We start from the raw sequence: 27,187 nt of genomic DNA on the forward strand, positions 1-27,187 counted from the left end.
CATGGCATCATGGATTCTATCAAATACCAACAGATAAAAAATCAATAAGTGACTGACTCTGTTAGAAATCTTATAACGGACCATGTTTGGATCTTCCAACCGTACAATAATAAACACAAACCTCAAAAACAACACAAAAATGGGTCACTGAGCACAAAACCAAGCTTCTGCTGGCCATTCCAGTCCTCTGACCTGAACCCTGTAGAAAATGAGTGAGGTGAACTGAAGAGAAGAAGCACTGTCATGGAGCTGTGAATCTAAAGGGTCTGGAGTGATTCTGGATGAAGAAATGGTCTCTGATCTCTTGCCAGGTGTTCTCTAACCTCATCAGGCATTATAGGAGAAAATCTTGAGCTGTTAAACTGGCAAATGGAGGTTTCAAAAAGTATTGAATAAAAGGGTGCCATTAATTGTGGCCAATATGTATTAGAGAAAAACATTTATTTCATAATGATATTTCCTCCTATTTTATATTTTTATTCTCCAATGTAAGGTTAGATTTTTGTGATTTTTTTTTAAATAAAAGATCAAAATGATTAATAATGCAGATTCATTTTCACAGCCATCTTTGATCATATTTACCAAGGTTGCCAATAATTCTGACCACGACTGTATATTTACTGTACATATACACAATATAGAGACAGAGCGAATTAATTTATTATTATGTTTTAAAGGTTTAACAAACAAATAAAAACACAACAGTATTGTTCATATTATTTTATTAATTTAAAATGTAATATTTTTAAATAATATATAATATATAATTTTATACTATAAAATATATAGCCAAATATGGTTCATCTTTGTTACTTTGTTTTAATTCGCTGTTGATTTTAACCAATAAATTTTACATTAATTTTTCTAGAAGTGTGTTGCACCTTTTCCTCAAGCAATATTATTCTTATTATTCTAAAATATTATTATTATTATACTTTTATTCTAAAAAAATCATGAGAGTAGTCTAAATTAATTATTTTCAGAATTATTTCTAAATTAATTAATTATTCTATTTTAAAGTTTTAACAAACAAATTAATAAATAAATAATGTTCCCCTTGATTATATTTACACCTGGTTCGGAATCGCTGCCATAACATATGTAGAGCCATTCAGTTTAAAAGGTCTTACCCACACATTAATTTACCTAAGGCTGTGAGGCTGTACGTCCAGCGTACAGCATATGTGCTGCCCTCATTGAACTGTCCCAAGCTGTCTGGGGAAACCTCACACTCCCCACCCTCTGAAATAAGCCACGCTTTCACTGCAAGAGTGCATAACCCCGCCTGCCGGCCATCACTCAGAATGACTGTGTCCCGTCCCCTTCGTACATCCACACCATCCAGAACAATCTGCGACACCCCTGAGAGACAGACTCCACCGAAGAGAGCTCTGGCATCACATGACCACTGCTCAGCCGACACTGGCTGGGAAGATGATTTGAGTGCGGATGTCTGGAAAAAAGACAAGACATTACTGAGCTGATCTGAGCTGGTGAGGGAAAGAGACAATATGAAATTACTTAAAAGTGAAAACCAATCACCAGAGGCGAGTAAGAATATAAAAAAATGTTGAGGATGATGGAATCCATAAGTATAAAAGAGAATATATGACATGTTGTCATAATAACTCGTGTATATCAGTCTCCTCACCTTCACCTCCTCTTGTATAGATGGAGCAATGTTATTTTTGTTCACATTTGTCTGTTCAAATGAGTTAGCAAACTTCTCTTTGAACAGTATAGTCTCATTTTGGTCAAACACACGGCCAAAAAGCGCCCAGTCTGGCCGTCCAATACCCTGTCTGAACACACAAATTAGTACATTTGTTTTTGATAACAAGTAATAGGTTATGCAACAGGATATTCCACTGACTGCTTTCATCTTAAAACTCATTTATGACCCTGGACCACAAAAACCAGTCTTAAGTGTCAATTTTTTTTAATTGAGATGTATACCTCATCAGAAAGCTGACTAAATAAGCTTTCCGTTGATGTATGGTTTGTTAGGATAGGACAATATTTGGCCGAGATACACCTATTTGAAAATCCGAAATCTGAGGGTTCAAAAAATCTAAATATTGAGAAAATCACCTTAAAAGTTGTCCAAATGAAGTCCTTAGAAATGCAATTATGCATCAGAAATTAAGTTTTGATATATTTATGGTAGAAAATTTACAAAATATCTTCATGGAACATGATCTTTACTTAATATCCTAATGATTTTTGGCATAAAAGTAAAATCGATCATTTTGTCCCATACAATGTATTTTTGGCTATTGCTACAAACATACCCGTGCTACTTTAGACTGGTTTTGTAGTCCAGGGTCACATTTTTATTCATTCAGTGGTACAAAAAATATATCTAATAGCATTATTTCAATTTGAAAAAAATTATATACGTTTTACATAATTTATAAATGTACACAAACAAATGGAGTTTATGCAGCTCAAGTGCTGCTGTTATTAAAAAAGGGACAAAGGAGACATTCAAATTTGTAAAAACATAAGTATTTCCACTAGTGGACTTTTAGACCCCACTGTAGCTGAATACATGAAAACACTCCTATTATTAAACACTAATTATAATTATTAATTATTAATTATTATTATTATATTATAATTATTCCAGTGAACCTACTTGTGAATATGGGCACTGCCACCAGAGGGATCCAGAGGGTTGATCCTGCAGTTGCTGTAGTCATACGCTCCGTCCCAAACCTGCTGAGCCAGCTGAAGGGCCAGTTTCCTCTCGCTGGGGCCGACATCTTTCCCGTGCCACAAATAGAGCTCGCTGCCGAAGTCAAACAGCAGAGTCTGGAATGGAAAAAGTGCTGTCATTACATTTCACAAAACACCTTAAATGCGGTTTCATCATGTATAATCACAAGCTGCATATAAAGTGCATGTCATTCTTTATTAGTATGGACTATGGAGTGAGATCAGGACCTGAGAGGAGTTCAGAAGACTGAGGTCTGGTACGACCGCCCAGCCCTGCTCATGAGGACTGAGTCTGTCCCCCTGCAGCCTATAAATACAGTTTGACTCTGATATGGCTCTCTCATAGTGCTCATCATCATCTGCACTGTCTGGACCTGTAGAGAGAAACACACAAACACAAACAAACAAATGTCATTTGAGCAGTTTTGAGAAATAAATAATAGGAAATAGGAAATTTTGATGTGATAGGAATGATAGGAAATTTTCTGTTAACTAATGTCTCTTGCCTTTACACTGGGTCTGTCCCCCGAGAAGCTTCCAGAACTCTGCTGCCTGCAGGCTGTCTGTATTTACGCCTTCATAAAGGTGAACAACACCTGTTGCCTGACAACCCAGATCCCTCTGGGTCACAATCACCAAGGCCATTTCAGACGCCTGGAACAAACCATTAGTCAACATCCATGAGCTAAAGCCCATTCACAAAAAAGACGGCAATAATACTACGAAATCTTTAGAAATGCAAGATCTTAATTAAATGTAATATTTGAGATTTACCTGAGGAATTAAATTTAATAAAAATAAATTAATATTTAATAACATATTATTATTTTATTTATTTATTAATTTTATTTCAATAAAATAAAAGTGTATCAATAAATAATAAAACTTCCCAAGTACTTCATATCTTATTCTAGACCAAAAAATATACTGTTCAAGATGCAAAAATGACTGTAATGGCTTCCATAGGAATCTAACTACACTGAACAAAATTAGAAATGCAACACTTTTGTTTTTGCCCCAATTTTTCATGAGCTGAACTCAAAGATCTAAGACTTTTTCTATGTACACAAAAGGCCGATTTCTCTCAAATATTGTTCACAAATCTGTATAAATCTGTTTTAGTGAGCACTTCTCCTTTGCCGAGATAATCCATCCACCTCACAGGTGTGGCATATCAAGATGCTGATTAGACAGCACAGGTGTGCCTTAGGCTGGCCACAATAAAAGGCCACTCTAAAATGTGCAGTTTTACTGTATTGGAGGTTCCGAAAACCAGTCAGTATCTGGTGTGACACCATTTTCCTCACACAGTGCAACACATCTCCTTTGCATAGAGTTGATCAGGTTGTCCACTCCTCTTCAATGGCTGTGCAAAGTTGCTGGATATTGGCAGGAACTGGAACACGCTGTCATATTCGCCGATCCAAAGCATCCCAAACATGCTCAATCTGTGACATGTCTGGTGAGTATGCTGGCCATGCAAGAACTGGGATGTTTTCAGCTTCCAGGAATTGTGTACAGATCCTTGCAACATGGGGCCGTGCATTATCATGCTGCAACATGAGGTGATGGTCGTGGATGAATGGCACAAAAATGGGCCTCGGGATCTCGTCACGGTATCTCTGTGCATTCAAAATGCCATAAATAAAATGCACCTGTGTTCGTTGTCCATAACATACGCCTGCCCATACCATAACCCCACCGCCACCATAGACCACTCGAACCACAACGTTGACATCAGCAAACCACTCACCCACACCACGCCATACACACTGTCTGCCATCTGCCCTATACAGTGAAAACTGGGATTCATCCATGAAGAGAACACCTCTCCAAAGTGCCAGACGCCATCAAATGTGAGCATTTGCCCACTCAAGTCGGTTACGACGATGGCGGGCTGGTGTGGTTACACATGGTCTGCGGTTGTGAGGCCGGTTGGATGTACTGCCAAATTCTCTGAAATGCCTTTGGAGACGGCTTATAGTAGATAAATGAACATTCAATTCACGGGCAACAGCTCTGGTGGACATTCCTGCAGTCAGCATGCCAATTTCACGCTCCCTCAAAACTTGCAACATCTGTGGCACTGTGCTGTGTGATAAAACTGCACATTTTAGAGTGGCCTTTTATTGTGGCCAGCCTAAGGCACACCTGTGCTGTCTCATCAGCATCTTGATATGCCACACCTGTGAGGTGGATGGATTATCTCGGCATAGGAGAAGTGCTCACTAACACAGATTTAGACAGATTTGTGAACAATATTTGAGAGAAATAGGCCTTTTGTGTACATAGAAAAAGTCTTAGATCTTTGAGTTCAGCGCATGATAAATGGGGGCAAAAACAAAAGTGTTGCATTTATAATTTTGTTCAGTGTAAATAGCCACTAAATAGAAAATAAAAATAGGTAATTGCGACTTTTAATCTCCCAATTCTGACAATTCAAATTTTATCTCACAATGGCAAGTTTACATCTTGCAATTTTTTCTCAGAATTGCGGGATATAAACTCACAACTCATAATTCAGTTTTTTTTCTCTCACAAATGCGAATTTGTATCTCACAATTCTGAAATTTTTTCTCACAATTACGAGTTTATGTCTTGAAATTCAGACTTTTTTTCTTAGAATTGTGAGATATAAACTCAAAATTGCAAGTAAAAAAGTTCAATTCTGAGGGGGAAAAAACTGTTCTCAGAACCGCAAGTTTATATTTCACAATTCTGACTTAACTCGTGATTCTGAGAAATAAAGTGAGAATTGCTAGTTTATAGCTCACAATTCTGAGAAAAAAAGTTTGAATCGCATGATATAAACTTCGCCATTGTGAGAAAAAAGTTTTATAATTTTCTTTAGAATTTAGTTTAAATTCACCATTCTGTGTTTTTTCATGCAATACTCACTTCATAACTTGCAATTGCAACTTTATATCTCACAATTCAGAAAAAAAAGTCAGATTTGCAAGATGTAAAATTGCAATTGTGAAAAAAAGTCAGAATTTTGAGATAAAAAGTATTTTTTATTAAGTGGCGGAAACGGGCTTCCATAGAAATCACTCTGTTTCTCTGTGAACTGATGTACCTTTTCTCTCTCAATGGTGTTGGAGAGTTTGCCAGTCCAGAGGAAGCAGTGTGAAGGTGTGACCAGCAGAAAGCAGTCGCCACTGTTAAGAGAGTGTGATACTGGCTCCACCAACCGCACCTGCACCTGCCTCCACCCTGGATGAACAGAAACATGCACAGACTACATTACCTACATTACTTTTGCTGAAACTCTGAACATCTTATGGAATTTCCAAGTATGAAAACCTGAGCAATCAAGTGTGCTTCCACGCCTAATGCAAGCAACGGAATTTTACAATGTATTCTACCTTTCAGAGGTTTTGGGTCAGACTCAGGACAATTTTTTTAATCAATACTTTTATTCAGCAGGAATGCATTAAAGAAGAATATTTAATTAATATTAGATACACCATCATACCTTTAACCTGGATGAGCATAAGTTTGTTGTATGGCACTGTGGGTCTCCTCCCTTTTCCAGAGGAAGAGACATCAGCCGGGGTGCAGTTAGAATTTTTCATAGCTTGAATAATAAAGTGATAAAAAACAAAAAGAAATATGATGGTGCTAAATATGTTTAATGCTGTCTAACACATTAGATTAATCATGACAAAATAGTTTAATCAGCTAAACCTAAAAAATTGTCAGTGCCTCTACTAATTCAGGAAGATAAAACGGTTACAAATTTTAATTGTAAACCTGTATTATTCTCTGTTTCGCTGTTTTCTTCAGACTGCATGAAATCCTGTTGGATATCTTCTCGAGCAGCAAGAGCACGTAATGGATTCCTCGAACCCTGGGTTCTGCGGGACGGCCGAACTGAGCGCCTGTGCTCGGCTACAGCTGAGCTCAAACTAAACACAAACAGAGCATTAGCCTGTATCCTCTCATACACTGAGAAAACCCCCACAGATAAGCATGTACAGATGCTGGCTTTACATTGGTGTGTTGGTCTGACAGAGAGTGCTCAGGTCCGGCTCTGTGTCTCCTCCAGTGGTCAGACACGCTGGTAGTGAAGAAGGTTCAGAGGTCATCTCAGCACCAAACATCTGACTCTCTTGGACTTCACTGGCACAAACGGTTTGTGTTTCTGTAAAGATGAGTTTGGGAGAGTCTTCCTCCTCACAGCTTGCCTAAAATAACAGACAAACTGAATTAGCTGATATGCTAATATACTTTTTAATACCCATTATTATACTTTAATGTTAGAATAGACTACCGTTCAGAAGTTGGGATTGGAAATTTTTTTGAATGTTTTGGAAGTCTCCTATGCTCAGCAAGGCTGCATTTATTTGAAGAAATATACAATAAAATGAAATATTATAAAAAAAAAAAAAAAACTGTTTTCTATTTAATTATGTATTTTAAAATGTAATATATTCCTTGGATAGCAAAGCTGAATTTTCAGCATAATCCAGTCAGTGTCTTCAGTGTCAGCATTCTTCAGCGTCACATGATCCTTCAGAAATCATTATAATAATTCTAATGCTCATTTTTTTTATTATTATTATCGATGTTAAAAACATTTTTGTTGTTGTTTATATAAATTTTTTGTGGAAAGTGATTTTTTCAGGATTATTTGATTAATAGAAAGTTCAAAAGAACAGTAGAAATTCTACAAATATATATATATAGGGTATATATTGTAACAATGTAGAAATCTTTATTTTTTACTTTTGACCAATTTAATGCATCCTTTCTGAATAAAAGTATTAATTTCTTTCTTTCTTTTTTTTAATCTTACTGACCCCAAACTTTTTAACAGTAGTGTCTATGTATCTTAAAAATACCTTGACTCTCCCTGTCACCTGTGGTTGGGTTTGAGTGGTTGTGGAAACCTCCTGAGCTTCATAAGAAAGACTCCTCTAGAGAGGCAAAGAGAAAGAAGAGTATAATGATAGCAATAGTCTAGGTCTGCTGGTTGAAACTAAAGCAAATCAATTACATTATTATGAGATTATTATGTCAATAATAACATTATTGACAGTTAAATGTTGAAAAGGTTTTGCTCAAATATGACCCTGGACCACAAAACCATTCTTAATTGCACAGGTATATATGTAGCAATAGCCAACAATACATTGTATGGGCCAAAATTATAGATTTTTTCCAAAAATCATTAGGATATTAAGTAAAGATCATGTTCCATGACGATATTTTGTAAATTCCCTACCATAAATATGTAAAAACTTAATTTTTGATTTGTAATATGCATTGCTAAGAACTTCATTTGGACAACTTTAAAGGCGATTTTCTCAATATTTAGATTTTTTTGCACCCTCAGATTCCAGATTTTCAAATAGTTGCATCTCGGCCAAATATTGTCCTATCCTAACAAACTATATATCAATGGAAAGCTTATTTATTCAGCTTTCGGATGATGTGAAATTTCAAAAATTGTTGTGGTCCAAGGTCACAAATATTCTGTGGATCTTAATATAACAAGGCAGCCAAAACAAAAACATAAACATGCACACATTCACGATACAATGTTCTGTAAAAAAGATGCACCAATGTTGTGTTGAAAAGCACACACTTAATGCAGTAGCAGCTTATGAACACATTCATTCCATTCACAGTTTTATTATGAAAGTTCACACCAACTGTTTAATGTGAACAAAAAAATTAAAGAAATTCTCACCTCATTGAAAAGCATCACATATTGAGGTGTGGAGCTTGAACGAGAATATACAGAGGAAAACACAGGCTCCTGAGAGGAGAGGAGAGGAGAGGAGAGGAGAGGAGAGGAGAGGAGAGGAGAGGAGAGGAGAGGAGAGGAGAGGAGAGGAGAGGAGAGGAGAGGATTGATTGATTGATTGATTGATTGATTGATTGATTGATTGATTGATTGATTGATTGATTGATTGATTGATTGATTGAATCATAAACCTGTAATGAAATCATAAACCTGTAAAAACACACATAACCTTCTTACCCAGCATTGAGTTTGGGGATTAGACTCAACTGTAGTGACATTCTCATCCTACAGGGAGCAGTGTGGAAACCAGGGAGGAGAAAGACATAAGGAAACATTAGACTGACACCTTCGACTCACATGCTGCATGCAAATGTACATTTGACCACAAAAACATGCTGATGCATTCATTTAATCACAAAAACCTCTTAGTCAATATGACCTATATTTAAATTCGCTTAGCTACTTTAGCTCTCTGTGAAAACACAATGGAATTATCATCTACACACATACAGTACACTAACCTGTGGTACACTGCTTAGACTGATATTGCACTTAGCACTCTTCTTCTCCTCTTCTTTCTCAGTTCCTTTTGAGTCTGTCAGCCTGTGGACAAGATTTTCTCATTTAATAGGGTCGAAACACTGCAGATTTCTGTTAAAAAAAACAATCCACCTAATTTTTTTTAAAAGCAGAAGTAACATATTTTCTATAAATGTGCAATAAAAATAATAAATTAAATAATAAATAATAATTTGGCAATAAATACAAACACAATACAATTTGCAATATGCCACCTACTTAAAAAAAATCTCACAAAAAGGAACAAAAAACATAATAACTTTAAAATAACTTTTGTTTTTTTCTTTTTTCTAATTCTTCATTTACTTATAAAAACTGATTTAGATTTCAATTGCATGACACATTTCCGTCAGACTGAATTGAGTGATCTTTAAAGTCATTATGTGCATATAATGAATTCAGAATACATGTAAAGAATTGAATCAAAAATAATTAAAAGTCCTTGGAACTTAAATACCAAGAACCCCAAACAGGAAGTGAGGCTGTATCTTGGCACCGCCTTACTCTTATTGGAAGTGCACAGTTTCAATTCAGCAGTACCTCCAATACTAATCTGTATCTGTTTGTAATTTTTTGAATCAACATTGTTTGAAAAACTGACTGACGTTGAACTATATTTATATTTTGTAAATACATTACATTTATTGTCATGTTTAAACAAATGAATGCACCCTTCCTGTAAATCTTAATGACCCCAAATTTTTGAACGGTAGTGTATATCTGACAATACACACAAAGATCAAAAGGGAGAGAACCTGTCACTGATGGCTGATTTTCTGCTCTGTTCTGTGATCTGGAGGTCCCCTGATAGAGACAGACATTCCTCAGGTTTTGGAGCAGATCTCCGTGTTCTGCCAGAGGATGCAGAGGCTTCCTTCCTTGCCCTCTGCCTCCAGGGAGCGCTGGAGAGAGGAGCTGGAGATTGATCCACAGGTGTCACGTGTCTCTCTTCTATCACCTCTCTCTCTCTCCTTTCCCTCCCATTCTGCTCCAGGCCGTATCCGTTCAGGTTATTCCGGTCTCTGCTTTCACTCCTCCACACCACTCCCTCTGAAGAGCTCTTTTTCAAGATGCCTTTAATCTGCATTGCATTCTGGGAGTTGCTGCCTGATGCAGGCTTCAAATGGTTTGATGAGGTGAGTTCAGAAGAGGAACCCAAGTCCTGTGAAGAGCTCAGCCCAGAGAGACGCACTTCACTGGGCTTCAGATTGATGGACTCATCCTGCTGTCGGTCAGAGAGGTGAGGCGCCAGATGAAGACGAGGAAGCTCAACAGGCCCTTTCTGAAGCTAAGAGTGGAAGAATGCTTATCAATGTCTCTGAGAGAAGGTACCATAGAAGTTATAGTCACAAAATAAACAATTCCCTGTCTATTTATAACATCAGTGGAAGATTTGCAGGTGCAAAACTGCATTACTGCAAATATCACGATTCTAATGTCCAGTATTTCTACCTTATTAATTATTTTTATTCTAAATTAGCAATTTATAATAATTTATTATTTAACTCCTTCCCCACCACTGACGGAATTTTTCAGCTTTCTGTGTTTTCACTGTTATATGGTAGAGATCGCTATTACACATCTTCTGAAAGCTTATGTAATCTCTGGATTAAAAACGACAAAAAGGAACCAGGAAAAAGCGATCACATATGTAAAATAGCATGATCATCAAACATTAAATAGCATATAAATCAAAACTGCTTTATGGTACTGAATGAAATGTCAGCCCAGGAAGGCGTTGATGGATGCAATCTACTCCATCTATGTTTTGATCATCGTTCCGAATCTGATCCAGACATATTCTTTGACAAAATCATGATTTTTTTTTTGTTCAGAATGTTGCATTTTTATGAAAACTACCAGCATTCAGGTGTTGATAAAAAAAAAATCAATGCATGGAAGCTATTTCTTTTGAAAAAATTGCATGTTTAGGTATTCATACATGCAAAATATTCTGGGGGTGGGGGGTTAAAATAATTATTTTGTGGAATTTTGTTTTTTGCTGTGATGCTATGCTGGTACAGAAGCTAAACATGTACCAACCACCATAAACCAGCATGACAATCTGGTATTTTCATGAGGGTCACTAGATCTAAAGCTCTTATAACACATTGATTTGTTCACCATACATACTGATTTGACAGATTTAACAGTTACTTCACAAGTGGCAAATGGAGAGGACTTCTTGTAATCACAGATATGCAGACCTATACTGTATGTTTGTGCACTGCACACCAAATACACTTACCAAATTGACCTCATCCACAGTGATGGGCTGCGTGCGGTAACGTGCATCCTTCTGTCTGCGTCTCTCAGAAGCCTCTAGAGGGCTGCCATCTCTCGCGGGACTCCCCACAGCACCCAATATGGGCTGAGACAATTTGTTGAAGAAAGCCAGTTTCTCACTCATCGACAGTTTAGTGCCAGCATCATCCTCCACCTCAGGCTCAGCCTCACCTGCCTCACCCCGCTGTGGACTGGAGGAAGAATAATACACCGTTAATAAGCTCATCATCTTACTCCTAAATACGCTGCTTGTTTTTAACTCTCAGAATTACTTTTTAATGTAGCAGTGGCACTTCTGCTGTGAGTATAGCGAGAGATTGTGAGACAGATGGAGCGTTAAGCTGCAAGAAATTTGTTCTGCCTACCTCGCTGCTATCGCTGTTTCGTCAAAGGTGATTGGCTGAGTGAGTGCCCGAGGATCGTTGTTACGGCGAACTCTGCGTTCATGGAAACTGTTACTGGAGCGAGGTTTGAGGAACGAGGAAGCCTCAGGTGAAGCTGTCTTCTCCAACTCCTGACAGAGGAACAACAATTAAATCAAAAATTAATTAATGAATGTTCATGCTATTCTTTTCCTTAAAATAAATGTGAATGGTGACAAAGGGCCATCAAATTCAAAAAAATTACTATAAAAGTGGTTTCAGATTTCAGTCGTTGCATTCATACTGGCATACTTTCTAATATACTCCATGTTTTGTCCCTGGTCACAATTCACTTTCATTGTATGTAAAACATTTTTGTGAATATGTGTTCCACACAAGGATGAATAATCAACATGTGGATCAATAAATGACAGATTATCATAGGTGAACAATTAGGTGAACAATTCCTGTCATTTCTGTATTGGCAAGAAAATGAAATTGCAATGCAATCTTTAATGTCTCTGGTGAAGTGGGTCAATGGCAGAATGAATAAAATAGAGCCTGGCTTGGCACTCTGGGTGAGGAAGACACAGTAACCAATGAAACCCAGTGGGTCATGCTGTAACCAAACACTCCAGGTCTCTTATTACCACCTACAGCCCAAAGACAAAGCGAAAGAACAGAGAAGAAAAAACATACTGCATCAGAAAGAGAGAGAGAGAGTACTCCAAAATTACACATAGAATTAAATGAGTACATTCAAAATTAATCATATAATGTTTCCTATAAGTTGTTTTTCACAACTATATTTGCTTTATTCTAAAAAAAACATCTTTGTATGTGAGTGTATGTTCTGAGTGTGTAATTTCTGAAAATATAAGACAATGATGCCTGACAAAACAGAATATTCATAATAGTACTCAATACTAAAACACCAAAAGGTGTATTTTATGGTACCGGATAAGTATAGTCTACAGCATATATATAATTAGCTTCTATTAAGAACAGTAAATTGGGAAGTCCCCACACGGGTGTATATATATATACAAGGTGTGTGTGTGTGTGTGTGTGTATTCCATCCATGGCAATGACCTTTTTCTTTTCAGCCTGCAGCAGTTGCTAAAGAGATATGGTAGGCTCTTGTTTCACCTACTTTAAACAGAGACATCTTGGCAGCTACACTCATCTTGGCTCTGTCATCTGTCTTTACATCCACTGCAAGAAAAACAGCAAGCACACTATTACATGTGGAAAATAATCACCATGCTGATTCACACACACAGACACATATTTATCTAATTGAGGACATACCATAACTACTATTGTTTTTCAGAGTTGATTAAGTGAATTATAATGAATTAACCGTAACTCAATCCCTTCCATTAAAAGCCGTTTTGCAGTTTCAGAATGATTTAAAATATTATTCATATTGTATAAATAATAGGATAAATTTGGCCACAAACTATAGTTACCTAAATGTCATGTGCATCTGATTCACCTTAGATCATAATGGCCAAATGTCTGTGTGAGATCACTAAATGACTAACAAACATATCATACGTACTCTCTAACGCAATCATAAACTCATTGCTCCATGTTTGGCCAAACTCACACACGGCCTGGCAGATGTATTCTTCACCTGTGTGTACTTCTCTTGACTGGCAGATTTACGGTTGATCTCAAACACACACACACACGCACGCACATCTTCCCTCTGTTTGTCTCTCAAGTCGTGTGAATTTAGTTTGTTATGCTAACTGTGTTTTTAGATGATTAGTAGATTGTGTGTGATTTATTACTGTGCTAAAAAGCATTGCTTATATTTATCACTCTTTAAGCTTGCTCTAGTGAAGTGAAGTGAAGTGACATACTGCCAAGTACGGTGACCCATACTCGGAATTCGTGCTCTGCATTTAACCCATCCAACGTGCACACACACAGCAGTGAACACACACACACTGTGAACACACACCCGGAGCAGTGGGCAACCATTTATGCTTCGGCGCCCGGGGAGCAGTTGGGGGTTTGGTGCCTTGCTCAAGGGCACCTCAGTCATGGTATTGAGGGTGGAGAGAGCGCTGGACATTCACTCCCCCCACCTACAATTCCTGCCGGCCCGAGACTCGAACCCCGCAACCTTTGGATTACGAGTCCGACTCTCTAACCATTAGGCCACGACTTCCCTACGACTTCGACCACGACCACGACTTCCCCTCTAATGCAGCCTCTTAAGATTTATCCTCTCTTTTGTAATAAAACAGAGGTCATTAACTGTTTACGACAGTATCCACTTACTCAAAATATATGCATGTGTAAAAGTGTATGAGTGTGTTTATGTTTTGGTTTACTATGGTATCCTACACACTTCCACTACACACTGTCTCACTTTGATCCATCGTTTTACTCCATCATAAAACTAGTACTATAAAAATCTTATTTTTAAAATAGGTATTACGCTGCATTGATACTATGTAGTGTTAGAGTTACAAACCTTATGAAAGGCCGCTCAGACTACAGTTAAACAATCATTTACATAAAAACTGCTCCATATGTATATATATACTACAGTATATACACTACCAATCAAAGTTTTGGGTCAGTAAATTTTTTTTTATTATTATTTACAAATAAATGAATACTTTATTCAGCATTAAACTGATCAAAAGTGAAAATAATAACATTTACAATGTTACAACAGATTTCTGTTCTTCTGAACCTTCTATTCATCAAAACAATAATCAATTTCTCTTTGGATAAAAGTGTCTGCTAAACCAATGTAAATCAAAGAATCTTGAAAAACATGTATCACGGGTTCCACAAAAATATTAAGCAACATTGATATTAATCATAAATGTTTATGTAGCAAAGTATCATATTAAAATGATTTCTGAAGGAAATGTGACCCTGAAGACTGGAGTAATGATGCTGAAAATTTAGCTTTGCACATGGGAATAAATAGCATTTTAACATATATTAAAATAAAAAAACATTTTAATTTTAAATTGTAATAATATTTCACAATATTACCATTTTACTGTATTTTTAATCAAATAAATGCACTCTCTGTGAGCATAAGATCTTTTAAAAAAAAGCATTATATATATGCCAAATATATACCAACCTCAAACTTTTGAAAAGTATACTAAAATGTTATCAAAAATTAATTGCAAAACTATTTCAGTATTATACCATCATCTTTGTTTTCTCCTATTTATTTTGTCAAAATTATTTTTATTCAATTTCATGAGTTTTAGCTTAATTTGCTTCATCAATAAATGGAACCAGATGAACGTTACTTAAATCACCTAAATTAAAAATGCAGCAATTTTAAGCACTTACTTTGTGAGGTGTCTTGATTTTCATCGTCCATTCTTCTGTGAAATAAAGAAATAAAGAGAACTCTCAGAGTAACAGGAAGCACCAGACAATCAAACTCACTCTCAAGCACTCACACAAACCTTCTCATGCAAAGTAAAAAATACACAGACAAAAGTGAGATAACTTCACACCAGATCTGCTGTAACAAGCCTCTCCTGCACTACAGGCATTGTGACAGACACAGACACATCTGTGCAGGTTATAAGCATGACATAATGCCAACTATTAAAACTATGAGCTCTCACACACACCCTGTTTGATGATCCCATCAAGCACATAAGATACATGCTGAACTCATTTCCTGACTCAAAGGAAAGGACTGTGCTTACTTATGATCTCTGACATCTGTTAATATATAGCAGAACACGAAAGCAAGTTCATTCAACAATCATCTCACACACAAATATAGACCCTTTTTACTTTTTCATTTCTTAGTCCATGCAAGGCTATAAACTGACCTGTAAAACTAGCATTCTTTTTCATAATTATCTGTGTAATTGTGCTCCATAACCTGCTTTGCTGAGCTCCTGCATTTTGGAAACTGCTCTTGCACTGACACTCTACACCTCTGAAGTTTATATCTCCTAATTCTGACTTTTTTCTCAGAATGCTGAGTTTACATCTCTAAACTCAGTTATTTTGTTCCAAATAAAAAATAAAAAATTTAAAAAAGGTGATTGCTATTTTTCACGTCACAGTTTAGACTTTTCTCGCAATTGTGAGTTTATATGTTGAAATTCTTTAAAAAAACAGAACTGAGCGATATAAACTCACAATTACAAGGAACAAACTGAATTGCAAGATAAAAAGTCATAATTACCTTTTATTAATACCATTCTTTTATCCTGTGGCTCCAATTTATGTACAAATACTACTGTTGAAAAGTTGGGGTTGGTGCAATTTTTTTATGTTTTTGAAATAAGTTTCTTATGCTTACCAAGATTATTTTTACCTTTAATATGTGCACAGTAAAACCGGTAATATTGCTAAATATTAATTTTAAAATACAAAAACATTAACATTTAAAAAAAAAAAAAAAAAAACATTTTAGTTTAAAAAACATTTATTTTAAATAAAAAACATTTGTAACATTATAAATGTCTTTACTTTCACGTTTGACCAATTCAAAGCTTCCTTTGATGAATAATAGTATTCATTTAAAAAAACTGACTAAAAACTTCTGAACGGTACTGCATGTAAGCAATGATCAGAGGCATTTGCATGTACGAATGGTTTTTGTCACATCATAAAAGGTTAATGACAGGCAAAACACCCAATAAAGTTAGTGTATCTAGGTAGTAAGCAACAGCTGTAAGCACACTGCAGGCCTAAGTGGAGATCAGAGACAGTCGTCTCCATACCCGCAGCTGTCCTTTATCTCGCAGGCTGTAATGGGTTGAGTACGGAAACGTTCACTATTTTTGCGTCTCACTGCAGAATCCCCTGACTTGTATCGACGGGTACGCCAACGACTTCCCTCTGCACCTGGTTGAACTGTGAGGTCAAGAGTCAAGGCCACCACACCACCATCAGTGGCTCTAATATTTGAGTAGACAGACCGTAACAGATGGAGGAAAGGTAAAGTGTGGGGAAAATAAACAGAGAAAGAAGCAATGAGTCAAAAGAAAAGATTAGAAAAGAGCTCTGCCACTCCTCACAGCACACTGAAGATAATAAAGTGTTAGACAGCATCAATCACACTGCCCCAAAACTACAGGTGCACATTAGCATTGTGTTAGCACCACAAAATGTGCACAGAATACAGTTTATTACATAAAGAGATGAGATAAACTCCAGTGAACCCCAAAATTGAATTTTTAGCCTACAAGGATAAAGATACAGCCAACAAAGAATCAAATGCTTAAAATATTGTTAAACACATTTAGAATGCATTTTAAAAATGGTTTTTAAATGTTTGAAAGTCTTTTAAAAAGTGTTGAGCATAATATATATGTGTGGATGAATGAAGTCTATTAATTTGTTGATTCAACCGGAGCTATTTTAACTATATCTATATGTATATTTATATTTATACACTATCATTCAAATTGGAGGTCAATAAGATTGAATGTTTTAATGTTTTTGAAAGAAGTCTATTATGCTCACCAAGGCTGCAATTGTTTTGAACAAAAATATATGAAAACAGTAATACTAATATAATTTTTAAGTAACTTTCTGTTTGAATATATTTAAAATGTCATTTATTCCTGTGATTCCAAACTTGTCAGCATCGTTACTGTCACAAGAAACATTTCTTATTATTATTCATCTTAAAAACATTGATTCATATTTTTGTAGAAACAGTGTTATATATTTTTTCAAGATTTTTGAATGAATAGAAAAAGATCAAATAATAGCATTTAGAAATTATACTTTTGACCAATTTATTGCATCCTTGTGGAATAAAAGTAATAACTTTGAATAGTAGCATATATAGGCTACATTATATTAATATGTATTATATATTAAAGTATATACAGCTTTAATAAAACAATTTCAGACATATTTTAAAGTGGACACTTTATGAAATAAAGTGAAATATTATGCAAAATACTGGTGTTAGAGTTAGCGCTGGCCAAATAACTGGAAATGTTTTGCCTGGGGTAATACAAACAGAATGAAGCAGGAAATCAACACACACACTGAGGTGTCCCTACACTCTATCAGAGGGAGCTGGGCTCGAGGTTTGCTGTAGAAGAGCGTTCTTCAGCTGGCCTACTGATACATGAGTGTGTAACTGGGGAGTGTCAGGGGTCGAGGGCCCATGGGAGTCTGGAGGGTTTTCCCCAGCCACTGTACCAGACGAGCCCAACAAACTTTCCCTGGAGAGAGGCAGAAGACTTCAACTAGAGACAAGAACTGGAGGAAATAAAGTGTGCAAGGAAGGGACAGCTGAGAGACAAGAGGGACAGGAGTGGATATAGAGAATGATAAAACTGTAGCTGGAAAAAAATATTATTTAGGCCTAAATTGCATATAACATTTCCATCCATTTTCATTACGCAGTTTTAACATAAAGAAACTAAATAAATGTGATGCATATTTGCCAGTCATACATAAATTAAACAAATAAGATTTCTGTAATAGTACTAATAAACTGAATGTGTCTTAAATACACAAGAACAAGGTTTATATATTTATCATCAATAAATCAACTTTGTTGCAATCGCACACATTTGAACTGAATACTGCTTTTCAACTGAATGAATGTAACTGTTTCCACAATAAACAGATGCATGCTGATTCTAAGCAAGTTCAATAAATGCCTTTTAAAAATATTACAGATACAACAGAATATGCCATATTGTTTTAAGAAATCTGACCTGTTTCATTTATGTATGACTATCAAATATGTATCACATTAAGTTAATTAGTTTGTTCATTTAATCATTTAATTTAGACCTAAATGTTTTTTGTGCACAGGGAAATATAGCAGAATATATTCAAAGCTGGAAGTCCTTTGTAATCAGCCTAAATATTTGCAGAAAATTTTCCATGTCTCCCTCATTGCAATTAATGCCTTGCTTATGCCCACAGTAAAACCAGGAATGTGTTTTGGGATAGTAAATAAGAAAAAATTTAACTTGATCTTTTCCATTTAATTTTGAATTTTGGGTATAAGGACCAATTCTCACTAGTTGCTTATTAGCATGCCTATTATTAACAAATTGGGTGTTTATTAGTACTTATAAAGCACATATTCTGCATGACCACATTCTACATCCCTAATCGTACCCAATACCTCAACTTATCAACTACCTTACTAACTATTAATAAGCAGTATTTAAGAGTTTACTGAGGCAAATGTCACAGTTAATGACTTGTTAATGGCGAGAATTGGACCTTAAAGTGAAGTGTGACCAAAATTACCATTAGTGAGAGGAATGTCACAAATCTTTGTATGGTACAAAGGCACAGGAAAGCTCACCTGTTTTGGTGTGTGTTCTCTCCACGGGCGTTCACCTTACACCCATTAGAGATCTTTGCAGGAACAGGCCTCTCTTCCAGTGGCGTTTGTCCATTCCTCCCCATCCCTCCATTCATTCCTCCCGAAACAGACTTATCAGCATAGGTCGAGTCACGAACGCCGCGTCCTTCCCTCTCTCTTCTCGACCACTTAGATGGAAGCTCCTCTTCCTGGCTGCCGTAACGTTCGGTCAGCTCCCGCCGTCTCTCTGCTTTGTAGCGAGCTATCCGTTCAGCTCTGGACTCCTGGGCTACACTTTCCATTTTGTCCATATCATGAACTCACTTTGGAAGTTTGAAGTATAATTCCCGTTGAGTGATTAGGATGATATCAACACCTTAAATTGGAAAAACAAGGGTGGAGTCTCAACTGATGAAAGTTTGGTTGATCAAAAGCTCAAATTACAGCAGGTTCCTCTAATAATGCGGTTGTGTATCATCCTGATTCCTTCTCAGAGGACATGGCACTGTTGAAAAACAAATAAGAGGTATTTGTAAGTCATACAGAAGTGTCACATATCTATAAACAGGAGAACACGAAAGCAAGTTCATTCAACAATCATCTCACACACAAATATAGACCCTTTTTACTTTTTCATTTCTTAGTCCATGCAAGGCTATAAACTGACCTGTAAAACTAGCATTCTTTTTCATAATTATCTGTGTAATTGTGCTCCATAACCTGCTTTGCTGAGCTCCTGCATTTTGGAAACTGCTCTTGCACTGACACTCTACACCTCTGAAGTGCAGCTCAACTCAGCAGTCTTTGAGAGTAAGCCATGCATCAGACAAGCTGATCCAACAACATCCAACACAGGTGTATTTTAGTATATTGCAGTCTCAGCAAGTTTACTGCTTTGATAATACTGCACATTTAAATAAATAACAGTCAAATAGTAATAAGGCTTACAATTCTTACAATGATTCCTGCTTAAAAACTGCTTAAACGGCATACAACATTGCATAAAATGATGAAGCGAATTAATGCTTGTTAAATGTATATCTGATACCTTTAAAGACCCCATTGGCCCCATCTTCTTATGCTCACCAAGGCTGCATTTATTTGATCAAAAATAGAGTAAAAATAGTCATATTATGTGACGTTATTACAATTTAAAATAACTGTTTTGTATTCAATTATATTTTAAAATAATTTGTGTTGCAAAGCTGAATTTTCAGCATCGTTGCTCAAGTCTTCAGGGTCACATGATCCTTCAGAAATCATGCTAATATGCTGATTTACTGCTCAAAAACATTTATTATTATTATTATTAATGTTGAAAACAGTTGTTGCTACTTAATATTATTGTAGAAACTGATACATTTTTTCAGTATTCTTTGATGAATAGAAATTTCAAATTAAGTATAATTATGTCTTTAATGTGACTTTTGATCAATTTAATTCCTTGCTGAATAAAAGCTTAAACTAAAGATTAATAATAATAATAGAAAATTTCAAAATATATTGTAGAAGTGCGCTCCTGCTAATTGTCTTTTGGAATTATTTTATTTTAATTTATTTTATTTTATCCGTTTTTGTTCAGGTCAAACTAATTTAATAATACTTCAGTACTACCAAATAAATGCTGATGATCAGAGAAACATATTTCAAGCTATGTTATCATGTATGTTATCATTATTTATCATAAACTATCAATTGACTTGAGAATAATGGCTATTAGTGTTCATTTTTTGTAAGTAAAGTATAGTAAAGACAGTCATTTCTGAGCAATAACATGAGGAATCTGAAGAACAAGTGGAGCTAATGTATCTGGTTTGAAAAGATACATCATCATGTTAGTCACACTCAGCTGTAATACATGAAATTACCCAAACAGCACCGTTCAGAACATGCCTTCCTAAATTATCACTCATGAATCCACAGATGTGGTTACCTAGTCACCAAACTGCCATAACAACGCAAACACAGCTTTACTCATACATAAATAATGACATCATCATGTTTTCACCCATATAACATGGACCTGGCATGTGGTGGATGGTCGACCCATGGGAGCCCTCCAGGAGAGCTACTGTAGGGATTGTACCATTGTGTGTGTGATTGTGTGTGTGTGTGTGGAAGGCCAGACTAAAGTTAGTGATGAGACTGAACTATATTTACTCATTACTCATGTTTTTAATAAGCCCTCTGAAAGTGTTAAGAATAGTTTTGAAATGGGAATATCTAGTAATGACTGGTTTCAATCTTGAAGTTCAGTCCATTAAAGAACGGCTATGAGTGTGTGTGTGTATGTGTGTGTGTGTGTTTGTAGGGGCTCCTCTTCTCCTAAATAAGCCAACTGTAAGCATCAGCATTCTGCCAAATCCTCTCACAATTGAAACACAATAGGCCCAGTATAACAACAGCGCAGAGATCCAGCAGTACTACAGCAGAGAATGAGGTACCACTTCACTCAGCGAGCTTTATATGGAGTTTCAGGAACCCAGAGTTTGAGCTCTCAATTCTACTGAACCCATAACATGAGGAATCACAATTATTATGACCTTCCGATATAACAGTGCTCTTCTTCCAAGAGCTGAACAAGGGACTGTTTGCACGACACCGTTTTCAACTAAAATTGGAAAAATGTTATGCATTTTGCCCATTCGTCTACACAACAACAGTGTTTTGGGAGCCTAAAAGTGCAAACATTTGAAAAAGGGTTTCAAATTGCAAGTACTCGAGAACAATATCGTTCTCCGTGTAAACTATGAAAACGTGAATTTGTGAAAATGGTGATGTCATATGCATGCATATTACATGTTCAGTCTTTAGGAATGCATATGTACGCAGGTGTTTATTGTTTCTTTACAAAGTGACATTGCCTTTTTATGGTCTGGCATGCATAATACAGCATTTTTAGTTGAGCAAGGATCATTTTGACAATGCTGTAGTCTGAACGTGAAACTTTTCAAAAACAAAAAGAAAAAAACTTTCCGCTTTTTGTTAAATATTGTCATCTGTCAATGGTGGAAATCACAGGTTGATGCACTTAAAGGGATAGCTCAGTCAAATATAAAATTTATATCATCATTTACTCACCCTCATGTCATTCCAAACCTGTATGAATCTCTTTCTTCTGTTGACATAAGAACATTGCTGGTAGCTACTGACTTCCATTGTAAATAAATACTATGAAAGTCAATGACAGACTACACTGTAAAAAAAAAAAAAAAAAGTTGAGCCAACTTAAAATTTTAAGGCAACTAGCTTCAGCAGATTTTTTGAGTTTTCTCAACTTGTTGTTTTAAGTTTATGCAACAAAAAGTTGAGAAACTCCTACAAAAATAAAAACATTTTTTTTTTTTTTTACAGTGTACTAGCAACTTTTTGGTTTCCAACATTGTTCAAAATATCTTCTTATGTACTCAACAAAGTAAAGAAACTCATACAGGAATGGAACGATATGAGGGTGAGAACATGATAAGAGAATTTAAATTTTTGGGTGGAACATCACTTTACCTCAATGTCGATACAAAGTTAAATAGTACTAGTTTGTTATATGAGCTGTACAGAGGGGGGAAAAACTGTTCAAATAGTCAAGACATATTGTTTCATTTACATACAGCTCATACCTGAAGAGCCTGTTCAGTATTCCACTAAACATTTACAATTATGCATTTGGTCAAACACGGTTTTTGTGAGTTCATTCAAATCAACTTACAATGCATTCAAATTATACATTTACATTTAATCAGTTCTTGTTTCCCTGGTAATAAAACCCACAGACCCATTGTGCCATACTCCACTGTTCAAGATACAAGAAAGACTACTGATTATTATTCAAGTTATAATAAATAAACACTGATAAATGCTGTTGTCAAATCTAATCTAATAATAGCTTAAACCTCTTAAGACTTTGCATTACCGGACAGGATCTTTAGCAGCATTGCCATGTCTCTTTTATAATACCTACATTTCACTGCTGGTTATGCTCTGTATGATTATGTATGTGACAAATAAAATTACTTTCTATGGGGAGCATGAGAGTCATGTCTTGTCTGAGAGTGACTTGCCTGAGAGGTTTAACAAGCTTAGCCATGTTATGACCCTGATAAGAGTCTCAGACCAGGAGATCAAAGAGTGTTTTAAGCATCTATTTGTGTTAAAAAGCTGTCTGTTATGTGCATTTAACAACATCTTTGTATTCATCTAATTAACTTCTGGCTTTGATATTGCTTTGCTTTGATATTGCATTTTACGTTTTATTTATTTTATATTATTACTTTTATATTAGGTGAGCTTTTTAAAGACATGGTTTGTAAGTAATGATGTCCCTGCACAGCATCCAGCAGTGAACAACCAAACAAAGCTATTACACTAGAGACAGAGACAGAGAGACCGAGCGAGTCACGTGTGAGGGAGTTTGAGGATACAGGTAGGAAAAGCACTGTAGTGGCTGGTTGACGTTTGGGATCAGTTAGACTCATCAGTCCTTAATCCAGTAACTCTATCTGGCATGGACATGTGCTGAGCACAGACATATGCAAACAAACACACACACACACAGACAGCAGCGTTCACGAGGTATTCTCAGCACATGGTACTTATCTTGCTTAACAGCCGCTGGATTAATTGTACTACAGCTAGCTTATGAGAGGTGCGTTTTCTGAATTTCTGGCTGATTCACAACAATCCAACTGCATTTAGATGGTTTAAGTCTCATTATAATAATAAGAGTCCAAAGGGCTTGTATTCAAACAGCGGGTGAGACTCAGTATGATACACATCTTTACGATCAGTTTTAAATTTATTTATTATTTATTTCTGCTTTTTGTCACAATACTAATGAACCAGGCTACAAAAATAAATATTTATGAATATCCATGACAATAATAATAATAATTATTATTATTATTATTACCAAAAAATTGTTACAATATTTTTTAATAGTAATACTACCAAAATAATTTGTTGCAATTCGTTTTTGGCTGTTAATTATGACATATTTATCTGATAATTAATGACTGTTGTGTTAGACAATACACTATATTAGAGTCATATCAGACAAGCAAGAATGTGTTATGGCAAAAAAATTCAGGATGTGACATTGCAAATTCAAAAGATGTGTCCAAGCTTCCATTACTAACTCAAAAACATCACGTTCGAACTAGCAATGACAGCTTTCACACAGAACACGCTGCTTTTCCATTTATGCAAGCATGTGCTGGCATTCAAAAAGCGCAATGCTAAAAAGCTTCTTAAATAGCACAGCTTTTTGAAATCACATTTTTAGACTTTGTTTTTTATTGCATTACTCTTTGTCTTGTGTTTCTAAACTGTGTTAATGGCATCTACAAGGATAACAGCAAACAGTAAACAGTTCAGTAAATAAGAAGTATTATTACTTAGCTTACATTTGAGATAAATAATTGCCAGTTTGTCTGTTCAATGCTTTTCCAACCAAAAACGCCACAAATGATCCGTTTCAAAATACGGTAGTGTATTTTTCCTGAACGATTTGGTATTTTTGAACAAATCAGTTGAGTTAATGATTCAAAGACTATTTCAGTTTGTTTCATTTGAACGCCACCTACTGGTGTATGTGTGCTTGAATACATGAACAATGACATGGTTATTACAATGTAAACACGGTTAATGAGATTTCCTGTGTCACTGTAAACCAAATGGCTTAAAAAAATATATAAACTGTTTTTTTGAAATTCAAAAAATGGCAGTAGTTTTGTGTGAGGGGTAGGGTTATGGGTGGGGTTAGAAAATACAGTTTGTACAGTATAAAGATAATTATGTCTATGGTGTATCTGTGTGTGTGTGTGTGTGTGTGTGTGTGTGTGTGTGTGTGTGTGTGTGTGTGTGTGTGTGTGTGTGTGTGTGTGTGTGTGTGTTTGTTTGTTTGTTAAATGAATCGTAATCAAATGGTTAAAGGATTAAATGCAAAAAAAAAGATAAAAAAAACCAAGCACAAGAAAGATTGGCATGACTATTTTAAAGACTCTGTTTGCTATAAGACACATCCTATTACATGTCATTCTGCTCTGTTACATCACAAGGATTCAGAATAGAGGAAGTTCAGACTTATTGCTACAACCATGACGGGATTCCAGCATTTCTAGCCCCCATCCTGAGCTATGATCAGGTAATGCAATGTCACGGTTATATTTAACAAAATCATGACAGACATAGTAATAGTCTTAAGACAAGTGGTAAACAGTTCAACACAAAGATGTTCAAGACATTAAGCAGGAAGAGAATGAACATAACACATAAACAAATAGTGTCAGTGGATGACAGAAATGACATAGCTTTTTGACCTTGGATATACTCACACAACACAGGTCACACAAGCTAGAGGAGTCATAACCCTCACACACACACACACACACACACACACTAGCACACACACTAACACATACACACACACACACACTACAGACATGAAGACTGACTCAAAACCTCACTGCAGGCCAGGAAGAAAAAAATTATAATTTTCCCATTAAGTTCATTATCCTTGACTAGTAATTGTCACCCACAACTTTGATAATAATAATAATAATAATAACCTGTAAGAGTTTATTTGAAGCCTGTACATATAACGTATTACAGAGGTATTCATAAGATTTTATAATACACATTATATTCAATGCATATATATAAACATCTGCAGACAATATTTATTCTTGGGTACATCTTTGGGTATAGTGATATAAAAGCAGGATTCTGATTATATTCTATAATACTCTGTATAGGTACAACAATTAATAGTGAAGTATTAAAATGTACTACTGCACTATATCTTTAGTTCCATGTATTCATTAAAAATATACAACTCAAGATGTATTATAAAGCATTGCGGCATTATGCATGCAGAATGCATTTATATGCATTGTATATAAAACTTCAAGTAATGGGTTACATTAATCACTTATAAGAGTCATAATACTGCTTATCAAGTTCAGGTGAGAAAATGCAGACGACAAATGATTCTGCTAAATAAACAAATGTCCAAGTCATTTGAATTAGCAGTAGCGTACATTTACAGATAGTGCTGTAAGAAACTGGATGAAGTGAGTTATTGAGTTTGAGGTGTAGCCTACAGGTGCGTTTGCTGCGCTGAAAATAGAAGTAAGCGGATATCTAGTGAGCAGGACAGTGAAGCAGATATAACATTTGACTCATTTTATACAGTAAAGATCCACGACACAATAAAGCTCATGTGGTTTGCAAGCAAAATCTTCATGACACGAGAAAGACACTACTGAACTTTTAAGCATGGACTGTCAAAGCAGCTTTATGAAATGAACTCCAAAAGCTGGTCGTTTTGTCGTTTCACAACGATAGAAAAATCTGACTATTGTTATTCTTGTAAATCGTGATAAATGTAACGGCAGAAATGAATGAATGTACTTACTCTGTCTGGGTGGATCAGCTGTGCGCTCGGATCAGCTCTGACAGCTTCACACACACACCACCCCAATGGCCAATGAGAAAGTGTGAAAAGCCCTTTTAGGGTGTGTGTGTGTGTGTGTGTGAGAGAGAGAGAGAGAGAGAGAGAGAGAGAGAGAGAGAGAGAGAGAGAGAGAGAGAGATAAAAATACCCCCATGACTAGGGCAACATTCCATTCTAAGGGGCAACAGCTCAGTTTATTAAACGGCTACTTTTGGTCGCACTGAATTTTTTTTTCCTGCTAATTAGAAAGTTTTTCACAAGAACAAATGAATAGCACAATGAGGAGTTGTATCAAGCCGTTGCGTCCCACATGGAGCGGGTCGCCCCCTCATGGTCGCCATTATGTTGACATCACATGACGGAATTTCTAATAAATACAACGAAAAAACAAATTAGTTTGTTAGTAAACAAACTAATAAAAATCCAGGCGACATGTCAGTAAATGCAAAACCACTGGTACTACTGAGGTGAACAAGTGTCAGCTAAACATTATCAGACATTTTTAGTGGACTTTTCATTTTAAACAGGAAATAATTAATGAACTCGCTGACCCCTCTGCATTAGATTTCTTCGGAATGGCAGATGTGTCTTTCCATGTGACTGAACCAATTTCATGTGCTATTGTATAAAAAAAAAAATTAAAAAAAATCATATGCATTTATACTTTGGCATGACTGCCTCCCAGTGGACCACTTCCATAACTGTGGTCAGCAAGACACTTGTGGTCATCTTAGCTC

General features: G+C 35.9%; 1 protein-coding gene across 2 annotated transcripts in view; it reads right to left on the reverse strand.

The window, feature by feature from the left end:
* LOC306853634 (supervillin-like) overlaps window positions 1–26,482 on the reverse strand; it is a 30,600-nt gene extending 4,118 nt beyond the window's left edge. Inside the window, exons 1-20 of one of the 2 annotated variants that reach the window (XM_079391187.1) lie at window positions 26,412–26,482; window positions 19,004–19,508; window positions 15,037–15,071; window positions 12,851–12,912; window positions 11,701–11,849; window positions 11,298–11,526; window positions 9,805–10,337; window positions 8,992–9,073; window positions 8,708–8,755; window positions 8,414–8,482; window positions 7,581–7,637; window positions 6,712–6,905; window positions 6,472–6,626; window positions 6,194–6,295; window positions 5,795–5,931; window positions 3,225–3,372; window positions 2,947–3,092; window positions 2,639–2,814; window positions 1,652–1,802; window positions 1,147–1,453 (exon numbers count right to left, since the gene is read on the reverse strand). In XM_079391187.1, the coding sequence (XP_079247313.1) occupies window positions 1,147–1,453; window positions 1,652–1,802; window positions 2,639–2,814; window positions 2,947–3,092; window positions 3,225–3,372; window positions 5,795–5,931; window positions 6,194–6,295; window positions 6,472–6,626; window positions 6,712–6,905; window positions 7,581–7,637; window positions 8,414–8,482; window positions 8,708–8,755; window positions 8,992–9,073; window positions 9,805–10,337; window positions 11,298–11,526; window positions 11,701–11,849; window positions 12,851–12,912; window positions 15,037–15,071; window positions 19,004–19,314 (3,091 nt within the window). In that variant the 5' untranslated portion in view covers window positions 19,315–19,508; window positions 26,412–26,482. Of the gene's footprint in view, window positions 1–1,146; window positions 1,454–1,651; window positions 1,803–2,638; window positions 2,815–2,946; window positions 3,093–3,224; window positions 3,373–5,794; window positions 5,932–6,193; window positions 6,296–6,471; window positions 6,627–6,711; window positions 6,906–7,562; window positions 7,638–8,413; window positions 8,483–8,707; window positions 8,756–8,991; window positions 9,074–9,804; window positions 10,338–11,297; window positions 11,527–11,700; window positions 11,850–12,850; window positions 12,913–15,036; window positions 15,072–19,003; window positions 19,509–26,411 lie in introns of both variants that reach the window. The other variant, XM_079391186.1, reaches the window with a different exon arrangement.
* Window positions 26,483–27,187: the final 705 nt, after the last annotated feature.

This window comes from Barbus barbus (assembly GCF_936440315.1).
Source record: "Barbus barbus genome assembly, chromosome: 3".
NCBI lineage: Eukaryota > Metazoa > Chordata > Actinopteri > Cypriniformes > Cyprinidae > Barbus > Barbus barbus.